This window comes from Gadus macrocephalus, chromosome 13 (assembly GCF_031168955.1).
Source record: "Gadus macrocephalus chromosome 13, ASM3116895v1".
Lineage (NCBI taxonomy): Eukaryota > Metazoa > Chordata > Actinopteri > Gadiformes > Gadidae > Gadus > Gadus macrocephalus.
The window spans coordinates 4,820,168-4,838,176 of record NC_082394.1 but is presented as its reverse complement, the minus strand read 5'-3'; the positions used below and the strand labels follow the sequence as shown (position 1 = coordinate 4,838,176).

Below are 18,009 nucleotides of genomic sequence, written 5' to 3'. Positions count from 1 at the left end.
ATTGTTATTTCTAGTCCATAATACTGATGCTAAAGCATAAATGAAAAGCATATTTTGTATGCATCGTTTGTCTCTAGAAACAAATATTGTCTTCTACCAGAGGGGGGCGCTGCTCGCACAACGCGCAGCCGCCCCGCCGCTCGGCTTAACCCGGACACGCTCCTGTTTGGTAGCCTCGCCTCCTCACGCTTCCAACATGGCGGTCAATCTGACTGAGCTTTCTCTTCAGCAATTGGAAGGACTAAAAACTCAATTTGATCAGGTAACTGGATTTTATTTACAACATATACACTGTATCTTCTCAGTATCTGTCCGTGCGGTCTACCCGTGGCGCTTTGTTCGGGTGGTTGGGGGTGTTTGGAGGAGAAAGGCAGCCTGTCAGTCACGCCCGTCTGTCTCCTCAGTCCCCTGATAGATGTTCCCTCTAACGTTATGATAAGAGGGCTCTCGTCGTTCTTCTGCCTGTCCTTACATTTGTAGATGGGAATCGTCCACAGCTGTCAATTGCACGCATTTCTGTAGATGTTTCCATCCATGTTAAGCTTTGTCTTGATTCTCGTTGTTCGTGTTTCTACTCCCCAGGAGGTGGAGTTCCTGACATCATCGATAGGTCAACTCAAAGTGGTGCAGACCAAGTATGTGGAGGCCAAAGATAGTCTTAACGTCCTGAACAAAAGCAATGAAGGTGAGCTAGTAACACAGCAGTGCTTGTGATACACAATTTTCCTAGCGATATGTCTGCAATTTATTAGTTTGATTGACTCGACATCTTGCAGCACTGCTGTCATCATTTTACGTAGAAACTTAAATGACGTGATTGTAAAATGACGCCATTTTACAGCCATTCTCTTGGTTAAAACTATTATTGCAGTCTGTATAAACGTACTGAACCTTTCTCTTTCTTTCCTCTTCTCAATAAAATCACAGGAAAAGAACTGCTCGTTCCTCTGACCAGCTCTGTATCCTTTTGTTGTGGAGATCCAGTCTGTTGTGGTTCTCTTGTCCAGTCTGGTGTGGAAGTCTTGACCGGTCCAGTCTCTTGATGTCATACCATTGAGAGGTGGGGCGTCTGCACACTCTGGTCCAAGATGGGAGGATTTCCGTGAAGCAAAAAGCTTATGGACCGACTGTGATCGGTTGACATTTGATCAGACTAGTTTAAAGTTGGTGGTGACAGCTGTATATATGATTCCATCTCGGGGTACGGTTGTCCTTAACAGATGCTCCCCAGATGTATGTCCCGGGAACACTGAACGACGTGGAGCACGTTCTCGTTGATGTGGGGACAGGATACTATGTGGAGAAGGTAACGGTTCTTTCGAGATGTTTTCCCTGTTTATGACGTGTACAATGTTCAGCAGGGTGTCGATTGTACGGATCTCGTTAAACCGTTTTGTGGTTTACCTTTTCAGAATGTGGACGACTCCAAAGCATTCTTCAAACGCAAAATAGACTTCCTCACAAAGCAGATCGAGAAGATCCAGCCGGCGTTACAGGAGAAGCACGGCATGAAGCAGGGTAGGGTTTGAGTCCTCTTCCGTTCTTCTCGAGTGTCGCTGTGTCCCTGAGCAAGGCACCTCACCCGACCTGCTCCTGACGAGCTGGCTGTCGCCTTGCATGGCTGACACCAGCGTCGGTGTGTGAATGAGTGCATGAATGGGTGGATGTTAGGCAATATTCTAAAGTACTTTGAGTGGCCAATGGTGAGAAAGGCACTTTATAAATGCATTCCATTTACCATCTACTTCAGTTTCATGTCAAACCAGCTTCTTCAAAGTCACCGCCCTTTTAAAGACATAAATAAATAAATAAATAAATATACAATTCTTTGGCCTATTTGCAGTACAGGTTTTTTAAATGAATAGTATTTCATCGGCCAAACTTAGAAATCAGGCTTGTCTAAACAGAAAAAAATGCAAAATTGTAGTTTGCAATCAAAACAGTGAGGCCAAATTAGTTCTTGCAGAATGTCCAGATCTCCCTGATGAAGGTCCACAAAGACACGCGTCAGGTGACCCTCTGTGTGTCAGGTGACCCCTCGGTCAGTTGACCCTCCGTGTGTCAGGTGACCCTCCATTGTGTCAGGTGTCCCTCCGTGGGTCAGGTGACCCTCTGTATTTTAGAGCAGGCAGCCACCCGCCTAGATGCCCCTAACACCATGCTGTGCTGTGCTTCTCTCTCCAGCCGTGATCGAGGTTATGAACATCAAGATCCAGCAGCTACAACAGAGCCAGCAGGCCTCACAAGCAGTGGCTGCTAAAGCCTGATGACCTGGGGCCCATCTGCTGAGTCAATGGACTCGTGTGAATATCTGCCTGGACAATATCACCATCCACATTTAATAGAATAATTGGAAAGTTCACAAGAATACATAAAATGTTTTTATTTCTGTAGAGACAGGGACACGTTTTACTCAGTTTATCCAACATTGGCGTTATGTTCAAATAAAGAATCGTATACTATGACGGTTAGTTCAGGATTTAATTTAAGTGTACTTATTGAACTTAAAAAGAAACGATCCAAAATCTTTATCTTGGGCAAGTTATTTGAAATAAACTGATCGAATGAACAACATTTTTCTGACCTGGAATCCTTTTGTACCATGTTCTAACAAGTTGCCAAACAGCATTTTAACCATGATATATCAACCGGGATAGGCGTCTCCGACTCACCGCTACCTCCAGCTACCTGCTACTACCAGCTTTAGCTCCTGGCTACTAGCCAGCAGCCACCAGCAGGCCGGATCCAGGCTCCTCAGCCCGGCTAGCAGCTACCATCGGGCCGGATAGGCTACAGGCTATCAACAGGTACCATGTCGCGAAGGAACGGGAAGAAAGGGGGAGATGAGGACTTTGTGACCGTAGACCAGGTGCATGAATTGCTGGAGCAACAGAAACTGTTTTATAGAGAGCTGATGGAGCAGCAAGAGAGTAACTTTAAGAACTTTTCGTGACTGAGGCAAATAACAAGAGATTGGACACAATGAAGGAAATAAGTGAATTGCGGGAAAGCCTGCACTACACGCAAAAAGACGTGGATGTACTCCTTGCTAAGGACAGGAAGTCAACCACAAAACTCTCTGAAATTGACTCAGATCTCTCTGTCGTTGCGACAAACATTACTTCATTCCTGCCTAAAATGGACTACTTGGACAGATCACGACGAAATAACATTGTGATTGATGGGATTCCTGAGTCTGAAAATGAGAACTGGGCTGAATCAGAAAAGAAGGTGCGGGAGATCTTTGATGAGAAGCTCAAGCTTACTAACATGGAGTTTGAACGCATACATCGGACTGGGAAATCAACGGGAGTGAGAGCCAGGCCAATAGTTGCTAGATTTTTTAGATACAAGGACAAAGTCAGAGTCATGGAGAAAGCAAAGTGCCTAAAAGGGACAAATGTGTACATTAACGAGGACTATTCGGATGCTGTTCGGCAAAAACGCAAGGAACTCATACCAGCTATGAAAGCCGCACGGGAGCGAGGGGAAATTGCATTCCTCCGTTACGATAAACTCATAATCCATCCTGCATCCCGATACCCAAGCAAAGGAGATGGAAGTAAAGGGGGGAAGGCAGACAAGTCTGGGGGTTCGTAACCCAAACAAGGATAGTCACCGTGACTGTAAGTCTCATTTAAGATTCCAGTTAATATCATGAACTTGAACTCTTTAAAACTTCCTAATAAAGGCTTGGCGATTGCTCACGTGAATGTGTGTAGTGTTCGAAACAAGATTCATGAATTGAACAGCCTAGTGCAAGCAAACACTATTCATATACTTGCATTGACCGAGACTCATCTAGACTCCTTCATTCTGGACCCAGCAGTATCATTAGAGGGATACTCCTTATTCAGAAAGGACAGAGACAGATATGGAGGGGGAGTTGCTATTTACATACAAAGTCATCTTCCTTCAAAATTGTGTCTGGAATTTATGTACAGTGACGTAGAAGCACTGTGGGTTCAAATACACCTACCTCACTTGAAACCAATATTGGTTGGCTGTTGCTACAGGCCCCCTGGAGCAAGCGCTCAGTATTTTAATGATGTATGTGATATGATTGATAGAGTTGCTGACTCAAGGAGTGACATTTACTTACTTGGGGACATGAACATTGATTGGCTAGCTAACAATTGTTCCTTAAGGAAAAAGTTAGCATCACTTTCTAAAGCTTGTAACTTGTCACAAATAGTTTCCATACCAACTAGAGTCGTCACTAATGATGTAGGATGTACTTCTTCAACATGCATTGATCATATTTACACCAATGTCCCGGAGCACTGTTCAAAGCCTATTTCTCTACCAGTAGGATTCAGTGATCACAATGTGATAGCAACTGTAAGAAAATCAAAGATTCCAAAAATGGGTCCTACTTTGGGTGCACTTTGCATGAACTGTATTTTAATACACTTAATAGTATTACTTGTAATGTGGATTTTATGTGGACCCCAGGAAGATTAGCAAACTGCTATGGCATAAGCTAATGGGGATCCTTTAATAAAATAAATAAAAATAAATATAGTTCAGATTTAACCACGAAAATAAATGCATTCAATTAATATTCAAATGAATATCCATATGAATATCCATGTGAATATTCATATGATGAATCCATTCATCATGAATATTCATATGATGAATCCATTCAACACTCAAGCGTTTCCCTGCTGCGCAGCGCGCGCTGCGCTGTTGCCAGGGCAGGGGCGTGGTAGGCGGGGCCTCGTGTGGGCGGGGCCCCCGTGGTAACAGCAGCCAATCCGCTAGGAGACTGCAAGGGCGAAGCTGTCAGAGTCGCTGTGCAGCGCCGCCAATTTAAAGCTTTGTACCCTTGGCCGGCGCTCCCGAAACACGAGGTTTGGATCTTCTTATAGTCAGGAAGCAGAGACATTCTTTTTCGGGGAGGGGATCAGAGACGGAGTGCTGAACGAACCGAGGAACGAGTTCACCCCGGATCAGCACGTTAGTCCAGCGAGTTCGCGGCTCCGTTCAGGAAGGTGAAAGCTCCGCTTGGCGAGCCGAACCCGGTGCACTCTGAACCCGGGGGACTTTGAGCAGAGCGGCGTGGAGCGGTGCGGGGAGAGCCAGGGTCCACATCGCACGCTGGTAGCTAGTAGTACGAAGATCGGGATATACGGAACTCTACGGACGGGAAGCCAGGTGGAGGACGGCAGCGGAACCACGGAACCCAGCGGCATGGTGAGTTCGGGGCCTCGCGGCGCGTACCCTTGCTAGCATCGAGCTAGCACATAGCTAGCACCGAGTTAGCTACTTGGCTAACTTGCGACAACCTGTTTGACGGAGCGCTCCGGCGCGTCCCCCTCGTGCTGCGGCTAGCGGCGGGGGCCGGACCCGGGGCTGGTGGTAGTAATGTAGACGTCTAAACGTCGGCACTTCGTGTGTAGACCTGTTGGATGCACGGGTCTCTACATTTAGACGTGTTAAGTCTTGTCTGGTGCCGTTCGACTTGTGTAAACCAGACGGGTTCCTGCGCGTTCTGTCACCGCAGACTCGCTCCAACACCTCACGGTTCATCTCCCTTATGTTCCGGCACAGAACCGTCTCCATGTTAAATATCCTGGCCTTCAAATTGCTTTAAATGCGAATACCTGCAGTGCATGTCCTAGTTTTGGAAAAAATTACCAAAAAATGACGTTAGTTGGATTAGGTCTTCATGGTAATCGACTGACAGACCGCCTGGTTGTGAGACAGTCTCTGTAAAGACAGACGGGTCTGGCTGTGAGGCGGGCCATTCTGGCTGTGAGACAGACTCCTTCTGTAAAGAAAGACGGGTCTGGCAGTGACACAGACCGCCTGGCAGTGAGACAGACCGTCTGTCTGCTTACGCAACCTCCCGGTAAGAGTGTCTGGAAGGGCATTAGCGCCCATTTTTAGCACATGTTGTCCCGGTCAGAGTCGGCCCGGGTTAAATAACGTCACCTCGACCTTACTTCATGGAGACCGCCGTGGTCTATCGGACGGGTATGTCCTGCTTATGGACCCGGCACGGCGCTACATGGATGTAGTTTTCAACGAATGAGGAAGGGTGTGCAGCCCGACTTCATGCTGCTCGCCATGTGCTCTTTCCTGGTTCCCTTCGCTGCTCCATAAAAGGGCAAACCGGAATGACGTGGAGCAGACCAACGCAAACCGAGATGGAGTCATTTCACCCCAACGAAGAGGAAACAGAAAATGTGATATTTTATGTTTCATTTGCAACATTATTATCTTTAAATCGGATTGTACGAAGTCTGTGACAATGGAGGTCTTGGCCCCGCCCAGTTGCAGACTTTCTGCGGGTGCATGTGACTGTTTGACTGGCAATGTCATGGGTTTGTACCATATGGTGAGGGAAACGCAATGCTGTAATGGCCTTAAGTCATTAGAAGAAGTTGGAATCGTTTCGTTGCAATGCATTATCTCATCTGCATCTTTGATAACAAATATTTGTGGAATACGTTCAAACTGACAGCTTTTGCTAAGTCTACTTTCGAATAGAGTAGTCCCATTACTGAAATCATTTGAAATAACTTTCCATGAGTTCGTCGTGGATTTGGTTTACTTGTTTGAGAGGTTGGCGTACTAAGAAGCAGGATTGAGCTACAGCTTATGTTCCCTCGTTCCTCCGTGGGATCTGAAGCGCAGGACAGAAACAGAAACTCAAGACTCACTCGTCCAGAATTCACCTGGACTCCGCATAGCCTCCCCCCTTAACCCCAACAGCCTTCTTACCTTACTGTATGTTGTACATCCTGACACTTGAAAAATAATACTTGGCATCTTATCATGGCTATCTTTTTTTTTAATGGGGAATGGAATAACCTAGCCATTGCTGTGGCTTTTGACACTTGGTTCTATATAATGTTGTATTGTATATATTTATATATATGTATATAGCGATATATTGACATACTTATTGTACGTCTCTTTGGGTAGAAGCGTCTGCTAAATGTAAATGCTCCCCGTTGTTCCAGGTCACCACCAAGGGAGGAGGCCTGAACCCCAACGCTAAAGTGTGGCAGGAGATCCCCGCCCCCCAGAACGGGCTCCCGGCGGGGGGCCAGGAGGAGCCGGGCTGGCTGCAGCCCACCTCGCCCTCAGGAGAGGGGCCTGAAGGTAGCGTCCCGCGGCCACCAGAGCCCCACTTACCCCCCTCTACTCAGAAGCCCCCTCGGATGATGCACTTCTTATTAATCACTACGCTACAAACCGTCGTATGGGATTAGGATCGGACGAAATCTGGAGTACGTGTGTTAAATGAAATCACATTACAGGTCGGTTTAATGACGACATGTGAACGGTTAGTTACTTAGTATTTATTGAGTTGTGCAAAAAAAAATGACGAAACACGCAGTTGGAAATATTTCATTAACTAAAATGTCACAATCTTTTTTCGATGGGTCTGTTAACAAGAATAATATACAACAATATGCCTGTAACATTATCATTAAAATATAAAGTAAAAATACAAGGGTAACTCTTCAACCCCAAATGAAAATACAAGACAACCAATTATAAACATCTGTCAGTTACGCATTAAGGTTAAGCATAACCTCCAGGTAACGGCTGGGAAAGGAATGCAGTCTGGATAAATGTCTGAACCAAAGTTTTAAAGGAATCCACATTTCTTTAAATTTTTTGAAAATGATTAGGCAAGTCACTAATTCAGTGTCTATGAGAGTGGCGGGCCTTTGACCTGCAATGAAGCTGAACAGAAGGTCTAGATGTTAGAATGAGGAAAGCAGCCACATCTTGTCTGGTTTGGTGTAGGGTTGGTAGAGCGGGCAAGGTTGCCAAACAAAGCATTCTCTTTCAACAGGACTTCCACTTCCCTTAATGTTTTTTATTAACAACGGGCAACACCCAAACATGGAAGTCGGTTTGCAGGACTGCGCTGACCTGTGACCCTTTCCCAGGTTTCTCTGAGGTGGCGTTCTCTGATGACAAGGGCTACAGCACGGAGTACTCGGACACCTCCGATGGTGTCCCGGCGCTGGCCGTGGAAGGCCTCACCAACGGGGGGGCTGAGCCGCTGGACTTCGGGTACCCCCTGTTCGACGCCCCGGGGGGCGGCCCTGCCGACGCGGAGCTGGTCAAGGAGGAGCCTATGTCTGAGGAGAACCTCAGAGAGTCTCTGAAGAAGCAGCTGGAGTTCTGCTTCTCCAGGTGAGAGAGTCACACTGCTGCCGCTCTGGGCTGACCCGCTCTGTCCAGAGTCAAACCCCATCCGTTTGAAGCCTCCATGGAATGGTGTGATGTACAAAGTCAAGTTTTAATTTAATTCCGTACAATAGTCCACTACCACTTCTCCAAACCGGACCTTTTTAAACGGTCAGCTGTGAGCTTGACGGACCCCCAGTGATGATTAGTAACTTGGAAGGACCCGGGATCACTGGCTGGCGAGAGAAGTTCTTCTCGCCCCCCCCCCCCCCCCCCCCCCCCCCCCCCCCCCTCTCGTCAGTACAGTGTCCAATGGTTTAATCAGATCATGAGGTCTGAGGGGGATCAGAAGACCGGGCCATCGTTACTTTTATAGCGTAGGATGCAGTTGTCTCACCCAATACTAATACATTTATTGTAGCTGGATGCTAAGGCTAGTGAGGGGGATAAATATTCAACAACAGCTTGGGCCTGCTGCAGTATCTTTTTTCTCACTGGGGAGCAATGCATGTCCTTTAACAAAGCCCCCTGTGAACCCCTCCCCGTGCAGAGAGAACCTCTGTAAGGACCTGTACCTGATGTCCCAGATGGACAGCGACCAGTTTGTTCCGGTCTGGACCCTGGCCTGCATGGAGGACATCAAGGTGCTCACCACGGACTCTGAGCTCATCCTGGAGGTTCTTAAAGGTACAGTACGCTGCTTCACAAAGAACACGGACGCTCTAAAGACAGGGGCGGGGGGGGGGGGGGGGGGGCATGTAGAAAGGGTGACGATGAAACCGTCAATCAAGTATTGTTTTTCTGCTATCGACCAAACAGGAAACGGTTGACTCTTGGAACCCAAACAAGGCTCTTTAAAACATGAATGTATATTCGAGTACAATTGTACTGAGAGCTGTTTTTAAATGACCACCGGCGACGTGTCGGGTTGGCGTCCAGACCAGGGTTTCCCGTCCACCGCCTCCTCTGACGCTCTCCTTCTCCTCTCCCCAAACAGCCTCTCCCATGCTGGAGGTGGACGAGGCCGGAGAGAAGGTCCGACCCAATCACAAGCGCTGTATCATCATCCTGAGGGAGGTGCCGGAGACCACCCCGGTGGAGGTATGCTGCTCCTTGCGATCCCCTACATGGTCACATGACACCACCATCCATGTGACCCACTACATCATCATATGACTGCACAATGTGAAACCTACATGATGCCACCGCCTGACCCCCGCATGATCACATGACTCCAGCACGTGACAGTAGTGGTTCGTTGCAGTGCAGCTCATCCCAGAAGGTGTTCCCCTCCCCCCCTGCGGGGGTTTACTGTCACCGGGGTTTCCTCCCCAAGGCTGGGCGTGGTCCAGCCAGTCGGTCGGCCCGTCTCCAGATCCTTAATCCTTTAACCTGTGGGTTGGCCCGCCTCCAGATCATTAATCCCCTAACCTGTTGGGCCTGTCTCTGACTGATGACCCGCTTTGTATTAAACCCTGCAGGGATGGCTTTGGTCACAACCGGTTAAGGCAGTGATGTCTGTTCTATGGCAGTAATGTCTGTACTAAGGCAGTAATGTCTGCGCTAAGTCAGCCGTGTTGACGGTTGGATCTGTTCTACTCTTGCAGGAGGTGGAGGCTCTGTTCAAGAGTGACAGCTGTCCAAAAGTCATCAGCGTGGAGTTCGCCCACAACAGCAACTGGTACATCACGTTCCAGTCGGACACGGACGCGCAGCAGGTAACCGACGTGTTCCCTTTCGAGCTCCGTTTCCACTTGGTAACCATGACGATAACGCTCGACTGAAAATCATCCTTCCCCACCCGGGGAACTTATTTATGTTGCTCGGTTTCCTCCCCAGGCTTACAAATACCTCCGGGAAGAGGTGAAAATGTTCCAGGGAAAACCCATCATGGTGAGTTCACTGATATTGGAACAAACTCATAATTCATTCAGTGTTCAAACTTCCTAACCTAGAGGCAGATTGTGTCTAATCTGTAACTTTACGTGTAAAGTATGTCAGTCGTGGAGCTGTGAACACAGAGGAAGGCCCTCTAAAGCAAACATCTGCTGCTGGGTGAATCATTAGCCGGCCATATCTCCCGACAGACGGGATTACTCTTATCTGCACGAGTCTCTGACCCTGGACGGGGTTGGCTCATTGGACTAGTTGCCATTACCACCGAGGTTGACCTCCTCTGCCCTTGAGCCAAGCTCTCTTGATCTCATTAATCAGTCGGCTTGTGAGTGGTGGTCCTGAAAGACCCCCAGTGATGAACAGTATCGCGCTTGGAAGGACCCAGGCTCAGTGTGGCTGGCTGGAGAGGTTCTGTCCCTTCTCTCACTCCTCTCTCTCTCTCTCTCTCTGTCCTGCTCCACCTCTTCTCTTTCCTGCTCCACCTCTTCTCTTTCCTGCTCCACCTCTTCTCTTTCCTGCTCCACCTCTTCTCTCAGTCCTGCTCTCTCCCCCCCCCCCCATCTTCATCTCCTCCTCCCTCTCCTCCTCACCTCCCTCTCCCTCTCCTCCCCCCTCTCTAGTCAGCCCGGTGTTCTATGGCCTTATGACTCGGATCTCTATATCTGAGGGGATCTTAAGGTCATCATCTGTACGACTGCATCTCGTGTTGTTGGGGTTTACCGTCACAGACGGGTCTTGTCGTTCTGACCTCGTCCACTCGTTGCCCCCGGCCGCAGGCTCGCATCAAAGCCATCAGCACGTTCTTCGCCAACAACGGCTTCCGCAGCGTGGACTCGAGCGCGTTCAGCCGGTCCCCCGCGGCCTCGCAGCCGGCCTTCAACTCGCCCCTCTACATGCAGCCGGTGTACAGCCCCCAGCAGCAGCAGTACCCCGTCTACCCGCTGGTCACGCCCTCATGGAACCAGTCGGCCACGCCCTACTTCGAGACGCCGCTGGTGAGCTGCGGTTCTGGACGTTGAGCTGGGCGTGTTGATGTGAAGTCACTCTGACGGGGTCATTAGGTAGAGCTGAACTTGAATAGCGGGCGATACAGAGTATATGCCGATACTTTACATTGTAACTACGAAACAGCACTTGTCCTTATTGAAGGGTTCTCTTACGATTACAGTAATGTATAGTCGGTTCAGTTACTGTCTACACTTTTCTCTCTTTAAACTAGATCATTTATAATAAATGTGTATTCTTGTAGTCAAGCGTCCATGCTTGAGCCCTGAGGTTTGTATTGAATGCATCCCGATGCTGACCCGTGTTTCTCTCCGCAGGCCCCGTTCCCCAACAGCGGGTTTGCGAACAGCTACAACGGCTCCGCCCCCTACAAAGGGTCCGGCAGCGCCCCCGCGGGTCGGACCTTCAACCGGAGCCGGTACCTTAACCCTACCCTACCTCAACCCTTACCTTACCTACCTTAACCCTTACCTACCTTAACCCTCCTACTCACTCTGTCACACAAGGTTCAGATGCAGGGCTGAACTAGGGGTTCAATAGTCAATAGTTCAATAGGGGTGCAAAATAGGTAATAGGTTATGTGTTGGTTTACAACCACATAGCATTGAAACCGGTGTCGGGTGATGATCACATTGAAGCGTGTATGGGGTTATAATTACATAACATGAAACGTGTTAGTTAATGATCATTGAACCACGATGGGTTATAAACTATGAAGCGTGTATTGGGTTATGATCACATAACGTGAAACGTGTGTTAGTTAATGATCATTGAACCACGATGGGTTATAAACATTGAGGCGTGCTAATGCGGGCGTGGTCGTGTTTGTGGTTCCAGCCTCCAGGGGAAGAGCCACCCCAGGCCGGGGGCCCTGCCCGCTCTGATCCCAGGGCTCTCCAGGGACGGGGGGTCTGCCCCCACCAGCCCCCTGCTCCCCCAGACCCCGGGGGCCGCCGGGGCCCCCCCCCAGGAGGCGGTGGTGATGCCCAGCCTCCACATGAGGGACCTGCCTCCAGGCGACATGGGCCTGGCCGGCCGTGGGAGGTGGGTGACCTCTCCTCCCATGGTTGGGTTTTCATGCGTTCAGACTAGAGACGCTGACCGGTCCTTTGGGGCTTGAGTGGTGGTTCCTAGTCCAGGGGTCTCACTGTTGTCGTGTTCCTTCCCCTTCCTCAGGCGAGGCGGTTCCAGAGGCATGAGGCGGAGACGGGAGGACGATCGCACTCTGGTTCGTTCACTCCCTCTGACTAAGGCCCAATCCCATTTCTACCCCTTCCCCTTACCCCTTGAAAACAAGGGGGAGGGGTAAGGGGTAGAAATGGGTTTGGGCCTTAATTCATCCACTTCTCCCACGGCCTTAATGAGTCTGTTCAGGGGACTAACGGAGGGCGTCCTCTTTGCAGAGGCCGGTCCCGTTGATCGAGGTGAAGCCGCCCGCGCCCAAGTTCGACCTGGCCTCCTCCAGCTTCCCCCCCCTGCCGGGCTGCGTGGTCACCAGCACCCAGGAGGAGGCGGTCCCCGAGACGCGGCTGTCCGACGTGGTGCGCGGCCGCTGGGGGCCCGACAAGGTAACCACCTCTGGACCCCCCCCCATCCCCCAGAGCAACGAGAACGTAAATGAAGCGTCAGGGTTGCGCCGATCGGCCGCTCACCGCAGCCTCGTTCTGCTCCCTCAGGCGGAGAACAAGGAGGAGAGGAGGGAGGCCCGGCCGCCCAAAGCCCCTGAAGCCGCCGTCGCCCCCCCCGCGGTGGTACCTGCTGCCGTGGCCCCCGTACCGGCCCCCGCCACGCCCCTCATAGTGGCCACGCCCGTCCTGAGGTAGGCCACGCCCCCCACCGGATCCCCGCGGCCCGACCCACGCTGGAGGGGACACGCGGGTAACTGGTGACGGTGCTTTGTTTCCCTGCTCAGTGTTTCTCAGCCAACCAAGACGCCCCCCAAAACCAAGAGTCCCCCGGAGACTGCGGAGCCTGCTCCTCCCCAGGAGCTGGTCCCCGTCCCCGTCCCGGTCCTGGTCCAGGCCCAGGCCCAGGCCCCCACCGAGTCCGGGTCTCCGCCCGCTGCAGAACCTGTTCCCGACAAAGAGACCACCTGCCGCCTCCCCGGGTCCCCCGCTACAGCCCCCACCCCCACACAGAGCCTGGTCCTGGTACGTACCCCCGCCCCCCCCGTCCCCACCACCTGGTCCACACGAGGCGGGTCTCGTGGCCCCCCGTGTCCCCAGGTCTGTGTTGTCCTCACCTGTTCTGATGCGGTCCCCTGCAGGAGTCCAGGAAGCTGAGCTACGCCGCCGTGTGCCAGCTGCCCGCCAAGGAGCTTCCCGCCCGGCCGCCCTCGCCAAGCTCCTCCCCCGACCCCGAGGCCACCCAACCGCTGCGGGAGCTGGGGGTCAACAAGGCGGAGGACCCCCGGACCCCGTCCAACCAGAGCGCCGGACGGGGGGCCGAGAAACCCGGGGAGGCGGGGGCCCCTCGCGAGCCCCTGGGCTCCTACCGCGGGGTCAACGGGCCCCCCAGGGCCTCGGGCCTGAAGGGCCGGGAGCGTCCCCGTGCCCCCCCTCCCGGGAGACGCGCGGCCCCACAGGGGGGGGCCCCCCGACACAGCGGCAAGGAGCAGAACATTCCCCCCCGGTCCGCCAAATAGGAGGGCTGCTGCCGCTCCCTCATGAACTCGGAGACGATGTGTATCTATATGTATAAAGAGAGAAATATATATTATGGGGTTCTTCAAGAGGAACCCCCCACGACCCTGAGGGCGCGTTCAGACCAGGTCCCACCGCTGTGTGGGTTCATGTTGTGAACTTTGACCTCTCCCTCAAGCAGGGTTACGGCTCTGGACGACACGGCGGCCATCGGTCTCTCTTCCATCTTCCCAGCTGCATCGGTAAGCGGCAGAAGGCTACGATGCTAACGCTACATGGTAAACAAGGTTCTTCTTTTCTGCCTGTATGCGATTGGCAGCGGTGGCTTGATGTCTGGTTGCGTTTCTCCAAAGGTTGATTCCGTCTCAACTCTTCGCCACAGGCGGTGTCTTTCTTCGCAGCCCCATAACCCCCCCCCCCCCCCCCCCCTTCAGATCAAGGGTTAAACTGGTCTGAGCAAGCCCTAAAGGTACGGCCACACTGAAAGCGTATGCGCGTAACGCCCCTAACCTGACGCTTGATCATTGTGTGTCACAAAAATGGTTCAACGCGCCTACGCAGCTAGATGAGCCCGCCTAGCGGAGTTGTCTTGCTTCGCCCTGAAGGGGCTTATTTTCAATTAATGTCTGGTGACGTTCTATACATTATCCTGCTTATTACACGGCTACTTGCCAAAACGAAAAAATAACTTCACATGGTGTGTCTTTTTACAATTTATTCGTTACCAGCATTCGTAGGGTTTATTAGTAGAGAAATGGTCCGCCAAAGACGTTGACGTCGCTTAGCAACCGAAGACGCTGGGGTTCACAAGTCACCGGAATACTACCCATGCAAGTGAACGGAGCGTTCCACGGCATTGAGAAGGCCTGTGTAATAAAGGCCTATAATATTTCTGTTTATGGCATAGATTTCTCCTCAGTTTAGGCCAATAATGCAATGATTAAAAAAAAAATAACACGCGCTCGATCAAAGGCCCGGCCCGAGGATAGTGGTGGGAAATATAGGCCAGACCCGGCCCGCGGGTCGGCTCGGGCTCGGGCAGAGAATCTAAACTCGAGTGCATGACATCCCCCGTAGGCGCTCACAGCTGGGTGAGTTCCACCACCTCCTCATCGTTTCAGCACACACTGAAACGATGACTTGGTCGTCCATGTTCTTTCTGCTTCTGTGCGTCCTCCGTCTCTCTCCCAGTGACATCGGGTCAAGCTGTCAAAAGTTCATTTTTTTTTTAACTCTGCGCGTTAGTGCGTTGGGCGCGTTATTTAGGTGCGTAAAATGCGCGTTATTTAGGTGCGTAAAATGCGCCTAACGCGCTGCGTTAGCGCGTGTAACGCATTACGCGCCTAAACCAATGGTTCCCTATGCAAAAATGCTGATTTTCAACGCCTCTAAACGTGCGTAACGAGTTCAGTGTGGCCGTACCAGATCCGGCCTTTGGAACCCCTTCCTGTTGGTGGAACAGTTTTCAAGATAACCAATATGGCCCTAATCTCCTAGTAGATGCTAGGAGTCAAGTGTTGTATATCTATATAGCTATATATAATCTGATTTTAACGAGAAATGTATGAGCAACAAATGATTTTTGTTGGAAACAAATCAAAGTACAGCTGAGATAGCCGTAGGAAAAGTATGATGTTGTACAACATTGCAAGGGACAACACAAAGTTATGGCTGTTAATTGATCATTTCGTCCGTGCCCGTTTATTTGTTAGGGTGGTGCGGTTAGTCAGCCATGTTTGTTTTTTTAACCATCAAATGTTTATCTTATTTGAAAAAATGCTCTTATAACATGCTTATTATAAGCAGTTTATTGTTTGGCTACAATGTACTGAACACTGGAGAGAAGTGCGTGGTGAAGTGCATTGTTTTAATCCTGTCCAAATGGTGGGTTTTCAGTTTAGACTCCCTGATAAGAAATCGTGTTTAGATTTCAGTCCTTCCTTCTGTACTGATATCGGGCCTTTCCACCTCACACTGGAGCATCTACCACCCAATCCTCTCTACAGGGACTTTTAGAATCATATAAAAAGGCTTTTTATTAGTTTCTGTTGGCTGGTATGGGTGTGGAACTTGGAGTTTGTCAACCGGGAAGGTGTTTAGGCCATGTGACCTTGCAATCGCTTCTTATTGGCTGATTGGATTGGAGTGGAGCTAGAGGATATCATTCCCTCCACTGGTGCTGTCCTGTCCCCTTGAGTGCAGGGCTATATATATAAATATATATATACCAGTGCTATAAATGAACCTAGGCTAGCATGTCTTCAAGTTTCGTAAGTTCAGGGATAAGGGGAATAGTTTTTTGTTTTTCTCCAGCAAATCAAATGCATCTTTTATTTATTTTTCTTATTACAGTACACTGCTGTGGTGTTGATCCTTTCTGAGTCAATTGTGGCTGTGGGGAGTTGTAAAGTTGAGCCCTACACATTTCCCTGAAAGTTGCTCTATTTAAGATTTGAGAGTTGTGAGAGGGAGGAAAGGATTTTGAAGTAATGTTGCGTTCAAGACCTGTTTATGGTGCTATAATACTCACAGAGCACTAATACCTGATGATGGTTTTGACATTTCTATCAAATGACACTCAAAGTGTAACTCTCAAATCTTGCATAGTACTTCTCACCATTATTGCGCTAACTTCGTTTAAACATGATACACGCACGCTTATTGTGAACGGAAAATTGATCGGAAGTGATCAATCCATTTAAAGGGAATATAAATTGTCTGACCGAATCTGGTTTCAGGGTTTTTGATCAATTTTGTGGCTGAAATTGTAATTTATTCCAAGAAACTGATCTGATCTGACTGGAACAACCAGGACGATGACCTCAGATGGCTTTGTAATACGCAATTTGATTTGTGATAATCTTTTGGGTAATCCATTCAAGAGCTCCACAAGGAAAATGATCGTTGATGTACTGCCTGATACACGCATTACCACGTGTAGGGTTGCGGTAGCAATCAAATCTGAGGCTCCTCCTTTCACAAGTATTGTTCTTAATCAAAATCCCTTCTGAACATGCATGACCTGGCTTTGACCAGAGCCGCTCCACTCTATAAAGTTCTGTTAAACCCTGAGCCTGAGATAAATTAGTCCTTTTGGGGGAAGCTAATTTTGACTCCTTTTGAATGTTGTAGCAAGTAGGGTTTTTTAAATCGAAATCTATGAAATGCACCCATTTTATCTTTTAACCAGCAGTGTTTTTAATCATTTTATTATGAACCTCGCACGTTCATTCTTTAAGGCGTGATGTGCATTTTACAAGATGTTAATAGTTTAATTTTAGCGTTTTCTCGAAATGTTTGAGAAGAGGGCGTATACTGGGTTGTGAAATAATAGAGTAGCAGCATCTATTGATATTGTCAATTGATTTCTGATTCTCATCAAAGCTTCTAAATGGGCAGCTAGTGGTTGGGTGAACTTCAATGCACTCACCTTTTAAATCGATTGGACTTCACGGGATTGTATTTCCATAAAACAATTTCATTCATAGAAATGAAAGGTTTGCTGACATTTTATTCAAACCGCTTGATTTCAGTGTTCTTTGTTGCATCATTTTTTTTGATGTGGTTCTGGTGGACTTAACGTGTCTGAGATGCAGGACGTAACTGGATCAGGATGGACGTGGTAATAAAGCAACTTTAATTCACCATAGTGTGTATTTGTGTGCTTATGAGGGATTTGTGGTTGACATCAGGTTGTATTTCCGCTTCTTTTATGAATGTTGTATTTTATGTCTTTAAAAGTGATATTTGTTCTGTTCATTGGTCTGATCCTTGGGCCAAACTAACATTTGTGCCTTTTTTATTTAATTTCTTTGAAAATAGATGTAAGAAGATCATGTTTAATTCCAAACTGAACACCGCTGCTTTTAAGAACGTCTTGGGCTTAGTGTTTGACCGCTGTTCCCAGGCCCTTCAACAGGTCTGTGGGGATCTAATCGTCGGTGTGTGTGAGTGTGCATGCTTGTGACCATTGTCTTGTGTAGATATCACACGTTGCTTGCCCATACAGCTTCCATCCCACCCACGTGGGTCATGCTCAGTGATTAAACACCCGGATTGGAGTCAAGGCGTGGTTAATGTTGTATCATTAAGCCTGGTGTATGAAAATAAAGATTATATTTTTAACAGCTTGATCTTTATTTTTCTGTTTGAAAACGGATGGAAAGTTTCTTCTGACAAATGCACTTATTGTGAGCTGCTTTGGATAATAGCGTCTTCTGAATGTAAATGCAAATGGTGTAAATACATTTTAAAAGCATCTTTAGATTCATTTTTTCAAAGATCTTGATCCTGCTATGTTATTTAT

The 18,009-nt window shown here is 49.1% G+C and overlaps 2 protein-coding genes across 3 annotated transcripts; both read left to right on the top strand.

The window, feature by feature from the left end:
* The first annotated feature begins 108 nt into the window (after positions 1 to 108).
* On the top strand, positions 109 to 2,574 carry pfdn5 (prefoldin 5). Its single transcript, XM_060068557.1, has 6 exons — positions 109 to 262; positions 583 to 685; positions 928 to 959; positions 1,232 to 1,306; positions 1,413 to 1,518; positions 2,185 to 2,574. Exons 1-6 carry the CDS (start codon positions 197 to 199, stop codon positions 2,265 to 2,267), a joined length of 465 nt encoding a protein of 154 aa, XP_059924540.1. The 5' UTR covers positions 109 to 196; the 3' UTR covers positions 2,268 to 2,574.
* Positions 2,575 to 4,738: 2,164 nt separating this feature from the next.
* Positions 4,739 to 17,830, top strand: larp4ab (La ribonucleoprotein 4Ab). 2 transcript variants are annotated; one of them, XM_060068332.1, is made up of 15 exons: positions 4,739 to 5,199; positions 6,975 to 7,116; positions 7,917 to 8,166; positions 8,711 to 8,847; positions 9,158 to 9,261; positions 9,768 to 9,878; positions 10,000 to 10,053; positions 10,833 to 11,051; positions 11,379 to 11,479; positions 11,899 to 12,105; positions 12,238 to 12,289; positions 12,465 to 12,629; positions 12,738 to 12,880; positions 12,974 to 13,211; positions 13,328 to 17,830. In XM_060068332.1, the coding sequence occupies exons 1-15, from the start codon at positions 5,197 to 5,199 to the stop codon at positions 13,703 to 13,705; spliced, it is 2,304 nt and encodes a 767-aa protein (XP_059924315.1). In that variant the 5' UTR covers positions 4,739 to 5,196; the 3' UTR covers positions 13,706 to 17,830. The 2 variants fall into 2 exon arrangements, with proteins under 2 accessions (XP_059924315.1, XP_059924313.1); XM_060068330.1 differs by lacking the exon at positions 4,739 to 5,199 and adding an exon at positions 5,209 to 6,194.
* Positions 17,831 to 18,009: the final 179 nt, after the last annotated feature.